This window comes from Thermobia domestica, chromosome 9 (assembly GCF_964235325.1).
Source record: "Thermobia domestica chromosome 9, izTheDome1.hap1.1, whole genome shotgun sequence".
In the NCBI taxonomy this organism is placed as follows: domain Eukaryota; kingdom Metazoa; phylum Arthropoda; class Insecta; order Zygentoma; family Lepismatidae; genus Thermobia; species Thermobia domestica.
This window is the reverse complement of record NC_137462.1, coordinates 171,395,792-171,418,655: the sequence shown is the minus strand read 5'-3', so window position 1 is coordinate 171,418,655 and position 22,864 is coordinate 171,395,792. Positions and strand designations below refer to the sequence as shown.

The window sequence follows — 22,864 nt, the reverse complement described above, 5'->3', positions numbered from 1 at the left end:
ACTGTCTGTCACATGGGAGAAACGAGTGTCCTCGTTCTGGATTGTGATGAACAATATTTTCAAATTTCTTAGTAGTAGCAAGTAAGGACAAATACTGGACAAGAGTTACGTTTTTGTTTTGTCCTCCACAGTTATCTGTAAAAATGTATAGAGTTTTTACACTAGGGTCCACGAAACTTTCGATGTAATGGTAGGAAAAACACACTTTCATTTGCTCCCTTTTTTGTGACTGTTTCATCATACATGTATATTTTTGATGTTCCTGTCTTGGCAGAATAAATGCACTGGTTATAAATCCATATTTATCTATTGTAGAATATTTCTCCAACAGGTAGAACAGGGAGAGGGAAGTTCTGCTGATAGTCTAAACATAAAATATCGACTGATGGATCTTCCTGGGCTTGCTTGCTTTTTTCTTTCAAGTCATCATAGAATTTTTGTGCTATTAACAAATGCACCTCTCTTTCACACTGCAAGCTCATTTTATCCTCATCGATTGCTCTATCTATTTTGACTTTTAATTCGTCGCAAGTAGGACACACATCACTGCGAGGTTTACCAAAAGCTAAATTGAATGTGGTGTTAAAACCATTATTATAATATTCGTACGAAATTTCTGGCTTACATTTGATCCCTTGAGAAATATTATGGAAAACCTCTGGTTCATGTTTCTCCAATTAAAGTTCATGCTTTTTTTTTTTTTTTTTTTTTTTTTTTTTTTTTTTTTTTTTTACAGTAAGGTCCGGTTGTAAATATTCTCTCTGAGAATCTCTTCGAGAATAGTGTGATTTCCTGGTAGGAAAAGATTTGATGTATTCTATTACTTGACGCGCAACATTCTCTGGCTTTTTACTAACCCTGGAACCCTCAGATTTCCCTCTCATATCCATCGGAGTCATGCTACCGACCTTTTTGTATAAGGCAAGCCTTTCAACCAAGCCAGAACATATTTATTCAGAAACTGAGAACGAAAACCAGATACATCCGGTCTTTGTCTGGTTGTCATTGTCAACAAAAAAACGGGTAAGTTTAAAAGCCCTCTGGTGGGGGAATGGGTAAGCATACAACTCTTGTTTTCACACTCACTGATAGACCACTGAACATAGATTTCGAATATATGGAAATCTCATTTTTGAGAAATTGGTCTTTATCTGGTTGTCATTTTCATGCCTTCAATTATGCATTGAAACTTAAATATACTAACGAAATGAAGGTCTATCACCACAATATCTAAGCAATACAAGCTTACAGTCACAAATTCTGCCGTAGCTTTTATATATTTTTAGTTTTCTTCTTATATTAATTAGTCTAGTGATCAAAACGTGATCACTATAGTTGTCAGATCCCATTTTAAACGTAGATGTCCAATCCTCCGTTGCTGATATATGGTGTAAATACAAAATCAATCAATAATTTGTTTCGTCTCGTGCCCATATTACTCTGATTTCCTATTATTTTAAATATATCAAAATCAACAAATGGTCTTAAACATTAATAAAAAAATATTTACTTTTATAAATATTTCATTCTAAAGTGTATGGAATAGCAGGCTACTATTTGCTGCAGTTAGAAATTACACTCTCCAATTCAGAGCAAAATACTTCAATTTTATTTATAATAAAATAGTTGAACTACCCTACTTTGACACAAATAGAACGTATTTCAAACAACTCTGTGCCTCAGGAAACTCATTGACGGGAGTCAGTTCTTGGAAATTTCCCACTTCAAAGCCATCCTCTGTTCAGTTGGATGGGGGTGGGAGAGATGGTCTGCGTTATTAAATTTGTGTAAATAAAAGAAATATGTATTTTCCGCTTGGTACGGTATATCGAAAAGCTCCAGAAGCGAAATGGTTTTGTGGGTCGATTCATAAAAGCACACAAGTACCTAATTACCTTTCTGTGAATATCCGTTTTCCTAACTCTTTAAGGTTGGATTTCAAAAATTTCAGCAAAATAGTGCTATATTCGCATTGTATTTTCTTTTCCTTTTCTTTCTTTCTTTCTCTTTCTCTTAAACTTTCATTTATTTAATTATTTGCAGTACATGATTGTTGCTAAGGATACAAAACACATACAACATAATAGTATGAACGTGAGTTAGGGGCGGACCCAGGGGGCGCAATCGCCTGATCGCCCGCCCCCAGAAGAGAAAACTTTCTTATTTTATACTAGCAGCGTTCACCCCGCTTCGCTGCGGTCACCCCGGAACGCAATAAACTTTGTTACTTAGATAATTTTTACTTTTTCGCTTTCAAATTGCAGTAAATGTTAACATTATAGCGCCTGTCATTTATGTTAACCCGCCGAGTGACACGGTCATGCGGGTTGCATATAAATACGTTTATTTTTATACCTATGATGAACTAACAAAGGATTTGTACGTTATGGACACTTGAATGGTCAATTATCTCAAGACACTGGTAATTAAAAATTAAAGTGATATGATAAAAACCATCTAGGGTCCAAATCCTAATAACCCCCCAAAAATGAAAGAAATTGGTTCAGCCGTATTAGCGTGATGAGCTAACAAAGGATTTGTGCGTTCTCTTTTATATAATAGATATAAATAAAACCAACCCCAGAGTCGGGAGCTCTTAAAAGTAGCTCTAACTAGCAGCATTACAATCCACCGCCCCCTTCCCTAGAAGTATGTCCTGGATCCGCCCCTGACGTGAGTAGAAGTTATTTTCAGGTGAAAAAATATTGTATTGAAATTTTGACGCCTTTTATCCCTTATAACTGCAATGACTTCCGTTTTTCACTGCTTGAATTTAAGTCTTCTGTTTACCGAGCAGATATCAGTTGTAAACTGTCACTTTTTGCTACATTTTGTCTCAAGTAATTTACTTTCTTTCGTGAGCATATCTGGATAACCATGTGAAATTACTCATGAATGTGCGCTTTCTAGTCGTAATTTGTTGAATTGTAATTTTTTACAATTGAACTACAGTTCTCAGTGCCTTTGAGGATGTCATTGACTAAAGACTGATAAGTTGGTTGCTTAGAGTTTAGCGTAACTTCCAGCAGCGAGGCTATATGGGATGTTAACCTACATATTATATGGGATCCGAACCACATGAACTCCCACAAGAAATCGAATCCGAATCTCCTACGCTAACCATATAACCACGAGGGAACTCCTGAAAAAATATGGAACGATCTCTCTTCTTTACCTGAGGGCACTCGGTCGAAAAAGTGTAAAAAGCTTTTCCAGGCCAGCTATTCTGAATGAAGTTTGCATGGATTTTCCTCATTCACACGACCAGGCAAATGCCGGGATGGTACCTAACAAACAGGTCTCAGGCCGCTTCCTTCCTTCCCCCAATCCCTTCTTCCTTCTCTTTCCCCGGATAGTGTAGTGTGCTCGCCGAGGGACGTCAATCTCTCAAATGTGACGGGCTAACATGGCCATAGATGCCGAAAGCCCAGAAATCTAAATCACTACATCCCTAAATCTCTATTCTACTCTTATCAAGTTAATTTGACTATTTTTGAGGGTAAGGACGAAAACTAGTAGCATAAAAATAATACAATATTTTCTTGATTAAGTTTAATGTAATTTTTAGTAATTATAGCTACTACAGTATAGTGCCTTATTATAACGGTACACCGCTGGGAGACGATTATATTTCCTAAGTGAGAGGTGTCTGTTACAGAGGGGTTACTCAAAATGAAAGTACTCACAGCTCATGTGGTAATTGTCTGTAGTATACAGTAAATACATTAGCTGTAGAGGTAAAGATAGTCTAATACTGAAATACTCAAATCAGTATTTAAATTACTAGGCGAATAAGGAGGAAATCTCTCTCTATATAAAGAAACAAAAAGTATTGCCCGGGGATATTAAATAGGCGTTTATTTGGGAATGTAGCATGAAAGATATTGGAAGTTGAAAGATATGTGAAATAAATCATTTTCTTCTAAAATATTACCATCTTTGTCTTCTCTGTAAAAGTCCGTTAATTCACATACTGACTTTTCTTGGCCGGGTTCGATTTCAGGTGGAAGTTCCAGGCCCTTATCCGTGGGGGCCATGGGGATGGCCCCCTAAATTTTTTACTGCCCTTCATAAAATTTTCACGATAGGCTTGCAAATGAACTATAATATGGTTGGATAGCCTCTCCTAACTTCTACCGCCCTCCCTACATTTTTGGCAGGGATCAGGCTGGCTACGGGCCTGGGGATTTCATGTAGGTTGGTTCGGATTCCACGTTAAGCTGTAGGTCCACATCACATATAACGCTAACTAATGTCGAATTCTAGATCAATGATTCTGAACTGGTGTGTCGCGACACACTAGTATGTCGCGTAGCCCCAAGGAATGTGTCGCGAAATTTAGAATTTAAAAAGAAATATTATGTTGTACAGAAGTTCTATAAGCCTATACTAGATATGGCGTTTCATCATCATGAATAACTTAAAATCAATTTATAAGCCCTTGATTTCGATTATATATAAGATTTGTACCTAACCTATGGAGCGATTTTATGGGTGTTCTATAAAGTGTGCCATCGGTCAAACAACGTTGGAATTCACTGCTGTGGATCAACCAACCAATCAGCATTAATTATTATGTGTTTTATTTATTACTGTAATTTCCTGAATAAAATGAAGTCTGTCTGTCATTCTTGTGTTAGAAAGAAACATTAAGCCACATTGCCACGTTAAATGAATCTTGTAGCTGTCATTTAAAAAAAAAAAAAAGCTTTCAACCCGATCTTTCTATTTACTCTTTACATATTACAACTTCTTGAATGCAAGAAAGGTTTCTCCACACATGCAGCACTGCACTCTAGTGGACAAACAGTGAACCTCCTCATTAAAAACGTGTGTATTTTGGCGCACTTCCCCTCCCTAGCTAAAAGAATCCGTTGTTTCGGAAGCGACGAAACTGTTTTTTCTTTTATGTCAGCGGGAGGGCGATAGCAGGTAGCAAGCAAGACGTCCCAGAAAGTTGCGCGTCGTTCAACTCCTTGCAAGATGGAAAAAATGTTTTATGACCCTTTCAAGGCTATGTGTACATGGTGAAATATGGTAGGGTTTCAAGATTGTTTTTTTATGACAGCTACAAGTTCTTCTAACGTGACAATGTGGCTTTACTCGTATGTACCAAAAATCCACTTTATCAGTCTTAATGACATATACATCACATTTTAATGTCACTACACACATCCAAACAAACATTCACTAGGTCATATTACTCTGACAATTCAAGGTCAAAATCATACAACACAATACAAATATATTTCTTTTACAACTACGAAACGCAACTCTTATATACTCCTTATCATTTTTCTTTATCTTCATGAAATTTGTCCAGCAGATTTCAGAAAATCTGTTGCTCGATGGAATATAATATATAGATCTGACAAGTGAACTTTTAGCTTTTCTAAAATTGTGTTTTTCAGCGATTCTTGTGTGGCCAAGTCATACTCATACAAAAGATCCACTATGCCTGGAAATCCAGAGCTTCCATATATGTTGAATTTACTTTGTGTAAATATAGCATGCCTGAAATAAATAAATAAATAAAAGTAAAATGCATGTAAATTTCATGATACTATTGCTTACAAATGCGTAGTATATGTTTATATGGAGATCATTAGAAAAGAATGCAGTCAAAAATGGCCTGTAAGTATGTAGATATGTCATGCTAAATGGTATCAAAATCAAAAGAGTGTAGTAAATTTAGGTTACAAAACATTTTGTCATAGATAAACGGGCTTTAAAAGTTGTTAAAGTGGCTTTTGTGTAATTTTCATTAGTGAATGAACAACGATATGAAACTAAATCAGAGGAAATCGTGGTCATAGAGACCATTTATATTAAATATTTTAAGAATCTACTGAAAAAAATCGTTCGAGAAACTTAATAATGTAGGAGCATAAGTCTTAATTAAGCATTTAGAAATGTTAAATGCATGTAGCATATCTGTTCTTCAGCCCATTGATTAATATAAGATTTTTCTTCTCCTTTCTTTGAAATTAACTGGAATTTTAACTGAGTGATTCTGCTATTTGTTTTTCAAATAAATAAATAAATAAATAAAACTTCCTTACTTCGTGGACTTTAATATTTTTTATACACAAGGGATTAATAAAAAGTAAGGCAGCGCTGTTATAATTCGTAAATATCTTTATGCACAAAAGAACACCTGTTAAGGCACATTGTCACGATACATGAATCTTGTAGCTGTCATAAAAAAAAATTGCAACCCGATCTTTCTATTTACTGTCTAGACGTTACAACTTCCTGAAAGCAAGAAACGTATCTCCACACATGCAGCACTGCACTCTAGTAGACAAACAGTGAACATCTTCATTAAAAACGTGTATTTTGGCGCACTTCCCCTCCTGTCCAAAAGAATTCGTTTCGGAAGAGGCGAAACTGGTTTTTCCTGTATGTCAGCGGGAGGGCGATAGCTTGTAGCAAGCAGGACGTCCTAGAAAGTTGCACATGGTTCAACTCCTTGCAAGATGGAAAAAAATGTTGTGTCTCCCTTTCAAGACTATGTTTACATGGAGAAATATAGTAAGGTTGCAAGTTTTTTTTTTTATGACAGCTACAAGATTTATGTAGCGTGACAACATGGTCTTATATTCCTCCTATGTAATCATCTTCCATCTCTATCACTTTATGCTGCACATATGGAAGGCGTCATATACCGTCAGCGCGTCGACCTTTGTCGATGTCCCACAAGGACCGCCATATGGTAGGGATGAACGTTTCTTTTGTGTTGTAGTGCTTCCCGCGAACTGATTCATTCATTTTTGCGGGGAGGTCGTCTCGAAGACCCTGAAAATATTGTTGAGCAGTGCACGCACATGTAACTTCAACCTTGATTCATGCATGTTGTTTGTCTTTTTGAAGCATATTGTTATGGTACTTCCAATTTCTTACCCTACTTTACGGCACTGTTGTTCTTGACTGAATAATATACAATGTTACTATGCGATATACTTGATCGTTTTCACATTCTCGTATCAGGTACGCAACTCTCGTAGTGCTGAGGGCAGTTATTGTTTGTATACTGAAAATATAGTTTTATATTACTTGACGTTAGGGGTAAAAGTGGATCCGAAAAGGCAGGGGGACTCATGACGTCACGCCGTCCTCCGTGTCTATCAGTAGTATTGGCTGCACTTTGCCGAACTTTTTGGCCCCTGGGTCCCTGCCTCAGGACCCATGACCTAGGGGTACATAGGACCACCCCCTCTAAATTTTGGCAGGGGTACCATGGCCCACCCCCTAAATTTTGGCAGGGGTACATAGGACCACCCCCCTTAAATTTTGGAAATTGCCAAATCTAAAAATTTGGTATGGTAGGGTAGGACCATAGTATGTACCTCTATCAGTATTGGGGGTCTATGTCGTTCCCTTTCATGGGTAAAAAATTGCCAAAAAGTCAAATTTCGGGGGTTTTTGACCTAATTTATCCCCTTGGATGAGGTGTTATTACCCTATATGGTTATATGGGCGTATACAGGGGTCCATTCCCTTTCATAAGACATGGGTATATTAATGCACCCCTTGAAAAATTTGGGAGGGGTACCTTGGCCCACCCCTTAAATTTTGGAAATTGCCAAATCTAAAAATTTGGTATGGTAGCCTAGGACCACAGTATGTACCTCTATCAGTATTGGGGTCAATGTCGTTCCCTTTCATGGGTAAAAAATTGCCTAAAATTCACATTTCGGAGGTTTTTGACCTAATTTATCCCCTTGGATGAGGTGTTATTACCCTATATAGTTATATGGGCGTATACAGGGGTCCATTACCTTTCATAAGACATGGGTATATTAATGCACCCATTGAAAAATTTGGGAGGGGTACCTTGGCCCACCCCTTAAATTTTGGAAATTGCCCAATTTCAACATTGGGTATTATAGTATAGGACCCTAATATGTATTATGATAAATTTGGATGGTCCACCTCGTTCCCTTTTAGGGGTACAAAATTGCCAAAATATAAACGTAAGCAATACGTAGTACCACGTGTTTGGTTTTGACCTAATTTATCCCCTTGGATGAGGTCCTATTACCTTATATGATTATATGGTTATGTATATTGGTCCATTCCCTATTATAGGACATGGGTATATTGATGCACCCCGGGAGAGGTACCATGGCCAACCCCTTAAATTTTGGAAATTTTCCAATTTGAGCATTCGGTATCATAGTACATGCCTCAACATGTATCATGATAAATTTGGGTGGTCCACCTTGTTCCCTTTCATGGGTACACAATTGCCAAATTTTAGTACAACCACGTGTTTGGTCTTTTGACCTAATTTATCACCTTTGATGAGGTGTTATTATCCTATATCGTTATATGGGCGTATACAGGGGTTCATTACCTTTCATAAGATATGGGTATATTAATGCACCCCCAGGAGGGGTACCTTGGACCACCCTTTAATTTTGGAAATTGCCCAATTTAAACATTCGGTATAATAGTATAGGACCCTAATATATATTAATGTAATTTCGTTCCCTTTTAGGGGTACAAAATTGCCAAAATATAAATGTAAGCAATACGTTTTACCACGTGTTTCGTTTTTTTACCTAATCTATTCCATTGGACGAGGTCCTATTACCTTATACGTTATATGGTCACGTATGGGGATTCATTTCCTATCATAAGACATAGGTACATTTGTGCACCCGGGAGGGGTACTTTGACCCACCCATTTAATTTTGGAAATTGTCCCTTTTATATGTTTGGTATTATAGTATAGGACCCTAATATAAATTACTATAAATTTTGGTGGTCCACCTCGTTCCCTTTCATGGGTACACAATTGCCAAATTTTAGTACAACCACGTGTTTGGTTTGGGCTCAATTTATCCCCTTGGATGAGGTCCTATTACCTTATATGGTTATATGGTCATGTATATATTGGTCCATTTCCTATTATAAGACATGGGTACATTGATGCACCCTTTAAATTTTTGGAAGGGGTACCATGGCCATCCCCTTAAATTTTGGAAATTTTCCAATTTGAGCATTTGGTATTATAGTACTGGACCCTAACATGTATTATTATGATAAATTTGAGTGGTTCACCTCGTTCCCTTTTAGGGGTACGAAATTGCCAAATTTTACTACAACCACGTGTTTGGTATTTTGGTTCAATTTATCCCCTTGGATGAGGTCCTATTACCTTATATGATTATATGGTTATGTATATTGGTCCATTCCCTATTATAAGACATGGGTATATTGATGCACCCCGGGAGGGGTACCTTGGCCCACCTCTTTATTTTGGAAATTGCCCAATTTAAACATTTGGTATAATAGTATAAGACCCTAATATATTACTATAAATTTGGGTGGTCCATCTTGTTCCCTTTCATGGGTACGAAATTGCCAAATTTTAGTACAATTGGATGGTCCACATCGTTCCCTTTCATGGGTAAAGAACTACCAAAAATCAAATTTCGGAGGTTATTGACCCCTATTTAATACGTTATATGGTTTATTACCTCTATATGTTTATGTTCTCTTTTAAATTTGGGAATTATCAAATAACAAAATTCGGTAAACGTTTTCTAGGACCCATTGGTATTCCTCTTATGACCAAATATTCAAAATTTAAAGGTTATTGACCGGCTTTATTATTGAATAAGTACAGGATTTATTACTTTTTCATAAGACACAGGTGTATTTGTGTACCAATCTTAAATTTTGGGAGGGGTACATTTCTTATTGTCATATCAATAATTGGTAATTGTTCTTTGGGTAAATCATTGTGAAATATGAGTATGATCACGTGATCAGTTATTGACCTATGATGGGATTAGGAGTCCAGGACATTGGTACATTTAAACTTTGTAGGATAATTTGAGAATGCGTCATTGGTATTGATTATTACAGCCAAATATAAACGTAAGCAATACGATGTACCACGTGATTGACCTTGATGAGGTAGTGTACAGGGATACATAGCTAACCTTATTGAATCTTATGACTCATAGTCTTAAGGGAATATATGCTACAACACTGGCAAAGTTATTGTTGATGCAATTTGATTGGTTGATCACTATCTTTCGTGCAATCTGATTGGCTGATCACTATCTTTTGTGCAATTTGATTGGTTGCTGATTTTCAAATCTTTGCTGCATTCAGTTTTAAGTTTTGTTTAACACTTAAAAATCTTGGTTTCGTTCAACATTTTGCACTCACTGATAAATATGATCAAAACCGTTTATTTGTTAATCGAATAGTTAAAAAACCGGATAAAGTTTGACGGTTAACCGTGAAACGTAAAATTTTTTAGTTTGAAAATTTTTTGTTTGAAAGTTTTTGTTTGAAAACTCTTGTTTCAAATTTGTGTTTGAATTTTTTGTTTCAGAATTTTGTTTGAAATTTATGTTTCAAAATTTTTGTTTGAAAATTTTTTTGTTTGAAATTTTTTTGTTGCAAAATTTTGTTTGAAAATTTTTTGTTCGAAATTTTTTGTTTTGAAATTTTTCGTTTCCAAATTTTTTTGTTTAAATTCTTTTTGTTTCGAAAGTTTTGTTTGAAATTTTTTTGTTTCAAAGTTTGGTTTGACATTTTTAAAAGTTTGTGCACTCATTAGTAAAGAACCGGAACTGTTTAGAATAAAAACCTCTGGCAACATTGTGGTGCAATAGTACACGTCAGAACACGATAATGCAACGTCATCAGTTTTGCATCATATATAAGTATCGTTCGAGTTAGTATTCATGATAACGTCATCATGGCTACTTGTCTGCAGTTTCTAAACACACGTGATGTGATGAAATCATTTACCAAGATTACTGATTTACAACAGAATGTACCTCATAGAATCTTAGCTAGCCAAATGATACCTACAAAGTTTGGATTAAGAATCGTAGTGAAGCTTGAAAATGATAAGAATATAATTTTACCAGCAAGATATTTTCCCATGGAGGCATCAAAACAAGAAGAACTGCTGCGTTTCTTAAATACTGGATCTGTATCTTTATGTTACAAAGGATTCTTGGGTCGAAGTCATCAATTTGAATTTAGTACATAGCCAGATTCGTCAGCAATTGTGATGAAATCATGAATTCAAACGTCAGCACGTCAGACATAGTTGTATGAATTTGGTTGGTCAGCATGACGTCAGCAACTGTGATGAAACCATGAATTCAAACGTCAGCACATTCCTTTCCTATGACGTCAGCCGTAGTTCTATAAATTAACCAATACACTGTCATCCCACGAAATCATTTGAGCAAGTGCTTTTCAGGAGGAAAGATGTGTACTTCTAACGATAAAGAGTTCATCTTCGCAAGCTATTATCCAATAAATATATTTCAAACAAAACATGTGATGATTGGTATCAGTGCTAGAACATTTGAACCAGTGATTCGATTGGGCAAAGCAGAACAATTTGGTGTACAACTGACCTGTGAAGAATGGCAAATATTATGTTCACGAATCGACCAAATGAACGATTATTTTCATGATGAGCTAAATGTGACCATAGTCAAATCATTAGGCTCAAATCATGAAGTGGTGCTACGTACAGTCCTCGAAGAGAAGATGGTGCTGTTACGTAAAAAGAGTACATTCCATGTCCCTCGCAACATGGTGTATCTAACGCAAACAGAATGGAACAAATTCATCAGCGTATTTCAGTGTGTTAAACATGCAGTGGAAGTGTGCAACAAAACAAGTATATTCCTGAAAAAGTACTACTTTGAAAAATGTGTTATGCATATTGTACAACATGTATCTAGATATTGTGATGGTTGTCAACATCGTTCGTGGGTGCATACCTGTATTGATAAACAGTTTATTTGTGATCAAATGGACATTGAGTTTCCACCAATTGATATCGCAATAGACCTTAAAAGACTTCAATTGGAATTAAAATTATATGCTAAAGACAAACTAGTGCAAGAAGTTCAAAATACATTGTATCGACAATATCCAGAACCACTATCTGGTATGGATGTATGTGGAGTGTAATAAAATGATCCATTTCAATGAATTGTGTTTTTTTTCATTTCAAGTACAACCCTATGTTCTGACGTGTACTATTGCACCACAATGTTGCCAGAGGTTTTTGTTCTAACAGTTCCGGTTCTTTACTAATGAGTGCACAAACTTTTAAAAATGTCAAACCAAACTTTGAAACAAAAAAATTTCAAACAAAACTTTCGAAACAAAAAGAATTTAAACAAAAAAATTTGGAAACGAAAAATTTCAAAACAAAAAATTTCGAACAAAAAATTTTCAAACAAAATTTTGCAACAAAAAAATTTCAAACAAAAAAATTTTCAAACAAAAAATTTTGAAACATAAATTTCAAACAAAATTCTGAAACAAAAAATTCAAACACAAATTTGAAACAAGAGTTTTCAAACAAAAACTTTCAAACAAAAAATTTTCAAACTAAAAAATTTTACGTTTCACGGTTAACCGTCAAACTTTATCCGGTTTTTTAACTATTCGATTAACAAATAAACGGTTTTGATCATATTTATCAGTGAGTGCAAAATGTTGAACGAAACCAAGATTTTTAAGTGTTAAACAAAACTTAAAACTGAATGCAGCAAAGATTTGAAAATCAGCAACCAATCAAATTGCACAAAAGATAGTGATCAGCCAATCAGATTGCACGAAAGATAGTGATCAACCAATCAAATTGCATCAACAATAACTTTGCCAGTGTTGTAGCATATATTCCCTTAAGACTATGAGTCATAAGATTCAATAAGGTTAGCTATGTATCCCTGTACACTACCTCATCAAGGTCAATCACGTGGTACATCGTATTGCTTACGTTTATATTTGGCTGTAATAATCAATACCAATGACGCATTCTCAAATTATCCTACAAAGTTTAAATGTACCAATGTCCTGGACTCCTAATCCCATCATAGGTCAATAACTGATCACGTGATCATACTCATATTTCACAATGATTTACCCAAAGAACAATTACCAATTATTGATATGACAATAAGAAATGTACCCCTCCCAAAATTTAAGATTGGTACACAAATACACCTGTGTCTTATGAAAAAGTAATAAATCCTGTACTTATTCAATAATAAAGCCGGTCAATAACCTTTAAATTTTGAATATTTGGTCATAAGAGGAATACCAATGGGTCCTAGAAAACGTTTACCGAATTTTGTTATTTGATAATTCCCAAATTTAAAAGAGAACATAAACATATAGAGGTAATAAACCATATAACGTATTAAATAGGGGTCAATAACCTCCGAAATTTGATTTTTGGTAGTTCTTTACCCATGAAAGGGAACGATGTGGACCATCCAATTGTACTAAAATTTGGCAATTTCGTACCCATGAAAGGGAACAAGATGGACCACCCAAATTTATAGTAATATATTAGGGTCTTATACTATTATACCAAATGTTTAAATTGGGCAATTTCCAAAATAAAGAGGTGGGCCAAGGTACCCCTCCCGGGGTGCATCAATATACCCATGTCTTATAATAGGGAATGGACCAATATACATAACCATATAATCATATAAGGTAATAGGACCTCATCCAAGGGGATAAATTGAACCAAAATACCAAACACGTGGTTGTAGTAAAATTTGGCAATTTCGTACCCCTAAAAGGGAACGAGGTGAACCACTCAAATTTATCATAATAATACATGTTAGGGTCCAGTACTATAATACCAAATGCTCAAATTGGAAAATTTCCAAAATTTAAGGGGATGGCCATGGTACCCCTTCCAAAAATTTAAAGGGTGCATCAATGTACCCATGTCTTATAATAGGAAACGGACCAATATATACATGACCATATAACCATATAAGGTAATAGGACCTCATCCAAGGGGATAAATTGAGCCCAAACCAAACACGTGGTTGTACTAAAATTTGGCAATTGTGTACCCATGAAAGGGAACGAGGTGGACCACCAAAATTTATAGTAATTTATATTAGGGTCCTATACTATAATACCAAACATATAAAAGGGACAATTTCCAAAATTAAATGGGTGGGTCAAAGTACCCCTCCCGGGTGCACAAATGTACCTATGTCTTATGATAGGAAATGAATCCCCATACGTGACCATATAACGTATAAGGTAATAGGACCTCGTCCAATGGAATAGATTAGGTAAAAAAACGAAACACGTGGTAAAACGTATTGCTTACATTTATATTTTGGCAATTTTGTACCCCTAAAAGGGAACGAAATTACATTAATATGTATTAGGGTCCTATACTATTATACCGAATGTTTAAATTGGGCAATTTCCAAAATTAAAGGGTGGTCCAAGGTACCCCTCCTGGGGGTGCATTAATATACCCATATCTTATGAAAGGTAATGAACCCCTGTATACGCCCATATAACGATATAGGATAATAACACCTCATCAAAGGTGATAAATTAGGTCAAAAGACCAAACACGTGGTTGTACTAAAATTTGGCAATTGTGTACCCATGAAAGGGAACAAGGTGGACCACCCAAATTTATCATGATACATGTTGAGGCATGTACTATGATACCGAATGCTCAAATTGGAAAATTTCCAAAATTTAAGGGGTTGGCCATGGTACCTCTCCCGGGGTGCATCAATATACCCATGTCCTATAATAGGGAATGGACCAATATACATAACCATATAATCATATAAGGTAATAGGACCTCATCCAAGGGGATAAATTAGGTCAAAACCAAACACGTGGTACTACGTATTGCTTACGTTTATATTTTGGCAATTTTGTACCCCTAAAAGGGAACGAGGTGGACCATCCAAATTTATCATAATACATATTAGGGTCCTATACTATAATACCCAATGTTGAAATTGGGCAATTTCCAAAATTTAAGGGGTGGGCCAAGGTACCCCTCCCAAATTTTTCAATGGGTGCATTAATATACCCATGTCTTATGAAAGGTAATGGACCCCTGTATACGCCCATATAACTATATAGGGTAATAACACCTCATCCAAGGGGATAAATTAGGTCAAAAACCTCCGAAATGTGAATTTTAGGCAATTTTTTACCCATGAAAGGGAACGACATTGACCCCCAATACTGATAGAGGTACATACTGTGGTCCTAGGCTACCATACCAAATTTTTAGATTTGGCAATTTCCAAAATTTAAGGGGTGGGCCAAGGTACCCCTCCCAAATTTTTCAAGGGGTGCATTAATATACCCATGTCTTATGAAAGGGAATGGACCCCTGTATACGCCCATATAACCATATAGGGTAATAACACCTCATCCAAGGGGATAAATTAGGTCAAAAACCCCCGAAATTTGACTTTTTGGCAATTTTTTACCCATGAAAGGGAACGACATAGACCCCCAATACTGATAGAGGTACATACTATGGTCCTACCCTACCATACCAAATTTTTAGATTTGGCAATTTCCAAATTTTAAGGGGGGTGGTCCTATGTACCCCTGCCAAAATTTAGGGGGTGGGCCATGGTACCCCTGCCAAAATTTAGAGGGGGTGGTCCTATGTACCCCTAGGTCATTGACCCCGGCCAGGGACCATGGGTCCTGAGGCAGGGACCCAGGGGCCAAAAAGTTCGGCAAAGTGCAGCCAATACTACTCTATCTTTGCCCATAGTAATTATTTAGAAAGTGGAGGGACGCCATAGATATTTTCTCGAAGTTGGGGAGGAACATCCCCCGCGTTCCCACTCACTTTTATTCTTTACTACAATACATAGGCGGCGCCAGGATTTTGGTAATGTGGGTGCAGGCTAGGATGGAACAACACATCCTAACATTGCTGCCAGAACGCTCTGCACTATTGAGCCTTAAGATCTCCAAAATAATCCCTAAGTTTTACTCAAAAAAATAATAACTAGAAAAACACGGTATAATAGCAAGTAACTTATGAGAGACCTAAGTAGTCGCTCGAATATATCCAAACAGAAAACCATAAATATACAAAATAGAAAGGATTATTGTAGGAAATCTGAAAATCGAAGTTAATGTGGGTGCAGCTGCACCCCCTGCATCCACTGTGGCGCCGCCTATGCTACAATATATCTGGAGACCGATCAGGGGGAAGGAGAGGACAATGTCACTAGGGGGAACCCGCCGTCTTGTCCCCTCTAGAGTCGTCACTGCTGAGTTCCATGAAATTTCAAGATCGGCGCCTGGTGAAATCGAATTACACCTGGCGGGCAAGCTTGCTACTTCAGAATGATTGAATGGTAGAGTCTGCCATTTATTGTGTGGGGTACGTGACGTCCAATGTAAAGTCTTGTTTTCTTTCCGTTTCTGCATCCCACTTGGTTTTGCTGTGATGGCTTGGAGAAGGTTGAAAATTAAAGCCTTGTAAACATCAATTTAACGTGTCCCATTGTTATGGTTTCTGACAAAGTGATCAAGTTTCAACTGTTACGCTTTCAAAATAACTCTTACTTGGGACCCCAGAAATACCCTGCTGCACCGAGACACCAAAACGATTTGTTACTAAGGAAGGGCAACAAGAGACAAAATTAAGTGTTTTATTATTTATTTATTAACTAACATCCAGATACAGTACAAACCGCAAAGTCCCATTTTCCTGGAATTATTAAAGTCTACAATAATTAACCATAACGACAAAGGAAATGGAAGGAAATCAGTTAGGACGTATATTTTAAGATAATATCTCGACATTTACCTGGTAGAACTGAGGAGCTCAGTCTGGATGGCTGGCCACGGGTATTGTTGCTAACTAGCCGGTTTTTCACCGGCCTGGCCGGAAATATTCCTGTTGTTTTGATTAAAGCCGGGGACCGGTACAAACTTCTTACCAGCCCCTTTGTGACCGTTTTTTTTTTTTTTTTTTCAAATTTGTATCTAGTTAGCAATGTTATCTAGTTCGAAGTATAGATTTAAAAAGTAACTTTCACTCTGTAAATCCAAAACTATCACATTTCACCATCTATCAACGATTAATATATTTTGTTCATATGTTTAGATAATTTTAGAAATGACAGGGACTGTATCAGGAAAAATTTGAAATATACTTGTAAGGAATTCTATACATTTATTAAGAGTAAAAATGGACTTTTTAAAGGAATTTCCTGTAGTTGAAGTATAAATTTTATTTTCCAAGTCCTACATTGTAATGTAAAGATTAATATACTTTTGTTCATTTGTTTCGATAATATTAAAGAATGGTAGTTACTGCTAAATACAATAAAATGATCAATGACGATTTCATTTTCTCATTTATAGAACAATGTATCTATTAAGCTTATTAGTGAATGTACTAAGGATATACAGACTACAGGTGCTAATGCATTTTTGGTCACTATAGTACATTTCCTTCCCATGGATGGGTGCGAACGGAGATACTTCATACTTAGACCTACTATCATAGGGAATTTTGAGGGTATGCTGGTTCTTTTTACTTTCCAGAATTGGCAACCATAGCCACCGGATACCAACCCAAAACATCCCGATTGCAAAGCAAGAATGCTAACCGTTGGCTTACGGTCGCTAGGCATGGCGACAATTCACTAGGGACAATGTAATATTGAAGTCAGAAATAAACTGCAAAGTTTCCTTCTCCGTGTTCTTCGGTGCTCATACTAAAACAATTGTTTCGTCATAAACGGCTTTCAAATATTTATGGGCTCTAATGGGATAACTGCGTTTGTGCATGAGGTATTTAATGGTATTTTGTAGGTATTATTGTATACCTGACTTTCTAACTTTTCAATATTCTTTGTTTTCTTGGTTATTTACGAAAACCAAAAGAGTTAGTAGCGAACAACCTTAATATTTTTTTCAGGAACATTGTGAAGATAATGAGAGTCAACTTAAGCCCAAGAGTCCTTCGAATGAAGTACTTATTGTCTAAGAGAGAACAGTGACCTCTACAAAAAAAGAACAAAAGAGATGCTATTGAGAAGCGCAAAGCTGGAAATCACTGGAGAAACCCTTCTGGCTGGGAGGAAGAAATTAAAATCCAGAAAGAGCTCTTGAAAGAATCTATACAAGAACAGCAATTAGAGATTATTTTTGACGAGAGAAGGAGTTAAATTAGAACTCTGTTTCAATGTGTAATACTATAAGACGTACTTTTTAAGTTCGTACGGGGTATATTCAAAGAGGAAATGAACAAAATAGGATTTATATAATAGGAGTAAATTTAAGCTCAAGACAAGGGCGCCCATGTTGTGGTTTCCAGGGGGGAAGGGCAAGTATGAGCGACATTTCAAATGTAGTCTCAAATATTGCAGTAACTATTCTAAAAAGTCTATTGGACTTTCGATCTTCCGAAGTACAAGTTCCTCTAGAGGGGGACAAGCGCCCCACCTTTCCCCCCTGATGGGCGCCCTTGGTTCAAGATATTTTCAATTTAAGACGAATACAGCATTAGATTATTTTTTTTATTGTAACATGAATAAACAGACTAAAAAGAAAGTGTAAATGAAAGTAAATGCTTCTGGAAACAACTTCTTTATTGCCTCTTTCTTCCAGAGCGAACTGTTGTAGCAAAACCACACTAGAAAAATCCAGGAGGACTTTTGTTTTAAAAAAAAGAAAGAAAGAAAGAAAAGAAAGAATGCCAAAGAAAGAACATTCTTATTAAATCGACATCAAGATGCAACCCTTTGAGTGTAAAAATGAGAATTTTCATGAATTTGAATCTGAAATATCCTTCTACGGACATTCATGAGTTTTTAGTAGCTCGAAACTGGAAAGTTTATCAATTAGCCTATATAGTTTCTGCTACAATATTCTATTAGCCATAACTGTTCGCCTAGTGGCTATTGGTCGCATCTTTGGTTGCACAGGATGCCCGGTTCCATTGTGCTGGAATACCTAGAAATTTCGGATTTTAAAGTTAAACTGTATGTTCCCGTCTCAAATAGTCTTGGTGTTGAAAAGAGAGACGTTAAACTCTAACTAAGCAACTACTTCTATTGCTTCAGTTTTTAATACTTTGAGAGCAGAAGTGTCCACAGGAGGGTTTTAGGGCTCAGGTTGCGTCCATGAGAATATTTGAAGGAAACGTAATTTTCCATTGCAAACGCTACAAATTGGAGAATGGTAAAATTAAAGGGAAAGATATGTTACGGGGAAAGATTGGTAAGTTTGTGGAAGAATGGTATATTTGGAGAAGGGAATGGTAAATCTTTAGGGAAAAGATGATAAATTTTAAGTGTTGCGCCCACGTTTTTGAAGAGGACGAGCACCCTGTCAAAGGGTACTACTTAGTTACTACCTTTTATTATAGAATTTTTACTTCAAGGGGAGAAAAAACATAATATTCTAATTTTTAGACGTATGCTATGCATAATTATGGGGAGTCTTAAAGAACGACTATTTCCGTCCGTTCGTTGTGGGTTCAGAGTTTCCAGGAATGGGCCCGATCTCTGCTCTTATCTCTCTATTCCAATAGGAAGTGGTAGAAATTTTACATTTCCGGTGTTAATGTTAATCACTATACAGTAAAAATGCTGAAAAATAGCCAGAAAGTTTTTTTTTCTTTTAATATCCCTTCAGTATATCAAATATAGATTCTTCTCTGTCCTTATCAATCCGGAAGCGGTTTAAATTAATTGCAACTTCCTGTTTCAATATTGATCCTCAAGACTAGAAATGGTAATAAACAGTAAGAAATGAATTTTTGACATGAAATTGGTTCAATTTCGGTTCTAATAATTTCTATTGTAACCAGAAGAGCTGAAACTTGCCACTTCCAGTTTCAATATTTATCACTGTAGACGGAGAACGGTCTTGGATAACGAGAAACGGGTTCTTCTTTTCGTTATTTCAGCATTCTAAGAGCAGCTGATAAGATGGAACATTTTATGTTCCATCTTAATCATCTTCTACTGAAACCGGAAGTGGGTAGGAATATATTACAACTTCCGAATTCAATATTATCCCCATAGAGAGATAGATAGAAAGAGAGAGCAAAATTGGTAATTGACAGTTGGACGTGAAACTCTTTTCTTTTAGCCCCCGCCAAGTGAACTTTGTGGTAGACAAACACCGTGTGCGTGGGTTTTCTCGGGGTTCTCCCGTTTCCTCCCACTTTCTTCATTCCACCATTTCATTCATTACTCATCATCACTGTCTCCTTTCGCCTAACCGGCATAACCGTGGGACGTAAAACTCAAAGATTTAATTTCATTTTTTTCTTTTCTTTTAGAATATGAATTTTCGGCCCCAGCAAGAAGTTGTATACTAGGTCCATGCTTAAAACCGAAAGTTAAAGAAATCTGTCACTTCCGGTTTTGAAATGGATTTTTTAACATTAAAAGCGGCAAACGAAAGCGAGAAATTGTTTTCTTCATATAGACTGAGAGTTCCAAGACTAGGTTTCATCACCACTTTCACCCCCCCCCCCACACACACACTTTTATCTGCCAATTGAAACCAGAACTGTCTATCGTGTCTGAGCACAGGAGGGAGCAAGTATTTCTCAGAAGTACTTGTAATAGTAGTAGTAATGGAAAACATTTCAAAATCAAGAATTTTACAATTGTATATACATAAAATCGTGACAAATTAGATGTATGAGAACTTGTATTCAGAAACTATTTCTACTATTATTCTACTTCATGATATTTTACGACTTGTAGGGAAAAAAAACATATTACAAGACTAGTAGTTTTGAGAAATAGGCCTCTAGTTAGCTAATTGAACCTGTAGAGGGGTTTGAAGTCTAGGTACATCATGGTTTCACAGTGAAACGAAATTCAACTGTTTTTTGTTTACGTTCATATCGCATCAACGCTTAACATGCGATACGAATGTAAATTATAATCATACTCAATGAAATCATGTCACCAAGTAGACCAGTGGCGTACGCTCCCCGACTTGAGAAAGGTATTGTGTAAAAATAAGACTTTATACCAACATCTGGAAACATATGAACTTGAGGGAATGAATCCCATCTTCTTGACCAATTTCTGCGTACACTACTGAAATAAATTATACGGTAACAAATAGAATTCAACAACAAATTTTTGAGTAACGAAAGAAACTAAGCTTTCAAAGTGATCTTCGCGGTTAAGATTGAGAATAGAACAGCAAACAAAGGTTACAGTAAATTATATATATATATATATAAAAACTTTCAGTTTAACGTCCCGTGTTTACGCTCTTTGGTCTAAGATAGACGAATGATTAAGGAAAGTAAATGATGATGGAAGATTTGGTGGAATGAGAATGTGGGAAGAAACTCCGAGAAAAAACACGGGCATGATGTTGTCCACTACAAACTTACTTGGGCAGGGATCAAACCAGAGATCTCACAAACCAGCGGTAAGTGCTTTACCGCTGAGCCACCGTGCCCTCAATAAGTTATGAAAATCGATTTCATATGCAAAGGAAAAAACATAAATAGACTCTGCCAGAGACGGTTAACGGGATCACGCCTAGAAGTTTCAATTTCGTTCGGTAGATGTCAACAACTGGAGAATGATCTTTGTTACCACCTAACGGCGTGATATGCAAACCTCCAGCTGTCTACATCTTTGTTTCAATAATAAAAGATGGAATATGGATAGAAACTATTAAACTTATTGTTAGATCTCAAGATGTTAACAAACTGACTCAGTTAAAGAAATCGGCCGATATAATTTCTATTGCAATAAATAGAATTCAAAAATTCGTTTCGTTCAAGAGTTATAGTGTGGTGTAACACAGTGTTAACATTACAGTCTTACAAGACTCACTAGCGTGATCCTAATAAGGAAATAAAATTGTCTTTTAATAGAATTTGTGGAACCTGTAAAGAAGAAAAAAAAAATCTCATAAGACACACTAGCATGATCCTAATAAGAAAATAAAGATACCTTTTAACAGAATTTGTAGAATCTATAAAGAATAAAACAATTTTATTAAACCCACTAGTAGACTATGATCCTAATATATATATATATATATATATATATATATATATATATATATATATATATATATATATATATATATATATATATATATATATATATAATAGAATTTGTAGAACCTGTAAAGAAGAAAACAAATGTATTTTCCAGATAGAACACAGATTGAACAAAACATTTGTACTTGGTTTAATTAGTAACTTACAGAGTTCCACTTGGTCTTTCATGTTCATTACAAAACCTATCTCGATTGGCTGTTTGGTGGGGTTCTAAATTTCCAAATTAATTACGTCATCAGATTCAAGTACTACAATCAACAAATTGGGTAAATTAAAGTTACATACATAATTAAAAACATTTATCTTCATTAAATGACCTGGAGAGATCGTTTTACGGAAAAATTGAGTGTCCTTAAAAAAAAAAAGAAAAAGAAAGGAAAAAAGGAAGAAAATAGGGATTACAGTACTTTCTGAATAAATTATTGAAATTCCCGTTTTATATGTAGTAACAAGTGTGTTAATTAATTTGTTACTTTTCACACCATTTACAATACATGGATTTTAAACAAACATGGAGTTTAATCTAAGTTAACAATTAGATGATAATCGTGTGTTTATATGTACTAGTTCATGTAAATTCTACGTTTATTATCTACTAATCTGCAGCGAAATGATACTTATTTTTGTTAATTTTCGCATTATAAACGATGCATTAAGGATACGAGGCAGGGATAAAAGTGAGGGGAAACACGGAGGATGCCGTTACCCTACTACCAAAATATATATATATATATATATGGTGACCCCCTACTTCCTAAAAAAATTACAATGAGCAAAGGTAGGCAAGGGGGACGGTGTGACGTCATGCGTCCCCTTACCTTTTCAGGTCCACTTTCACTCCTGATACGAGGGTAGTCCCAGAAGTATCCTACCTGACGTTTAGATAGCTATTATTGTTTGTAAGACATTACGATGGTCGAAAGTACCAATCTTATAAAGCTTAAGTTGGAAGTTCGAAAACGCTACCTTTTATGT

The 22,864-nt window shown here is 35.9% G+C and overlaps 1 protein-coding gene and 1 long non-coding RNA gene across 4 annotated transcripts in view; one reads left to right on the top strand and one right to left on the bottom strand.

The window, feature by feature from the left end:
- LOC145695211 (uncharacterized) overlaps window positions 1-22,864 on the top strand; it is a 332,249-nt gene that overhangs the window by 290,090 nt on the left and 19,295 nt on the right. The window lies entirely within an intron of this gene.
- The window catches only part of LOC145695205 (N-acetylated-alpha-linked acidic dipeptidase 2-like), a 148,516-nt gene continuing 130,762 nt past the window's right edge, over window positions 5,111-22,864 (bottom strand). For all 3 annotated transcript variants that reach the window (XM_081772192.1, XM_081772190.1, XM_081772191.1), the window contains one exon: window positions 5,111-5,514. In XM_081772192.1, the coding sequence (XP_081628318.1) occupies window positions 5,307-5,514 (208 nt within the window). In that variant the 3' untranslated portion in view covers window positions 5,111-5,306. The remainder of the gene's footprint in view (window positions 5,515-22,864) is intronic.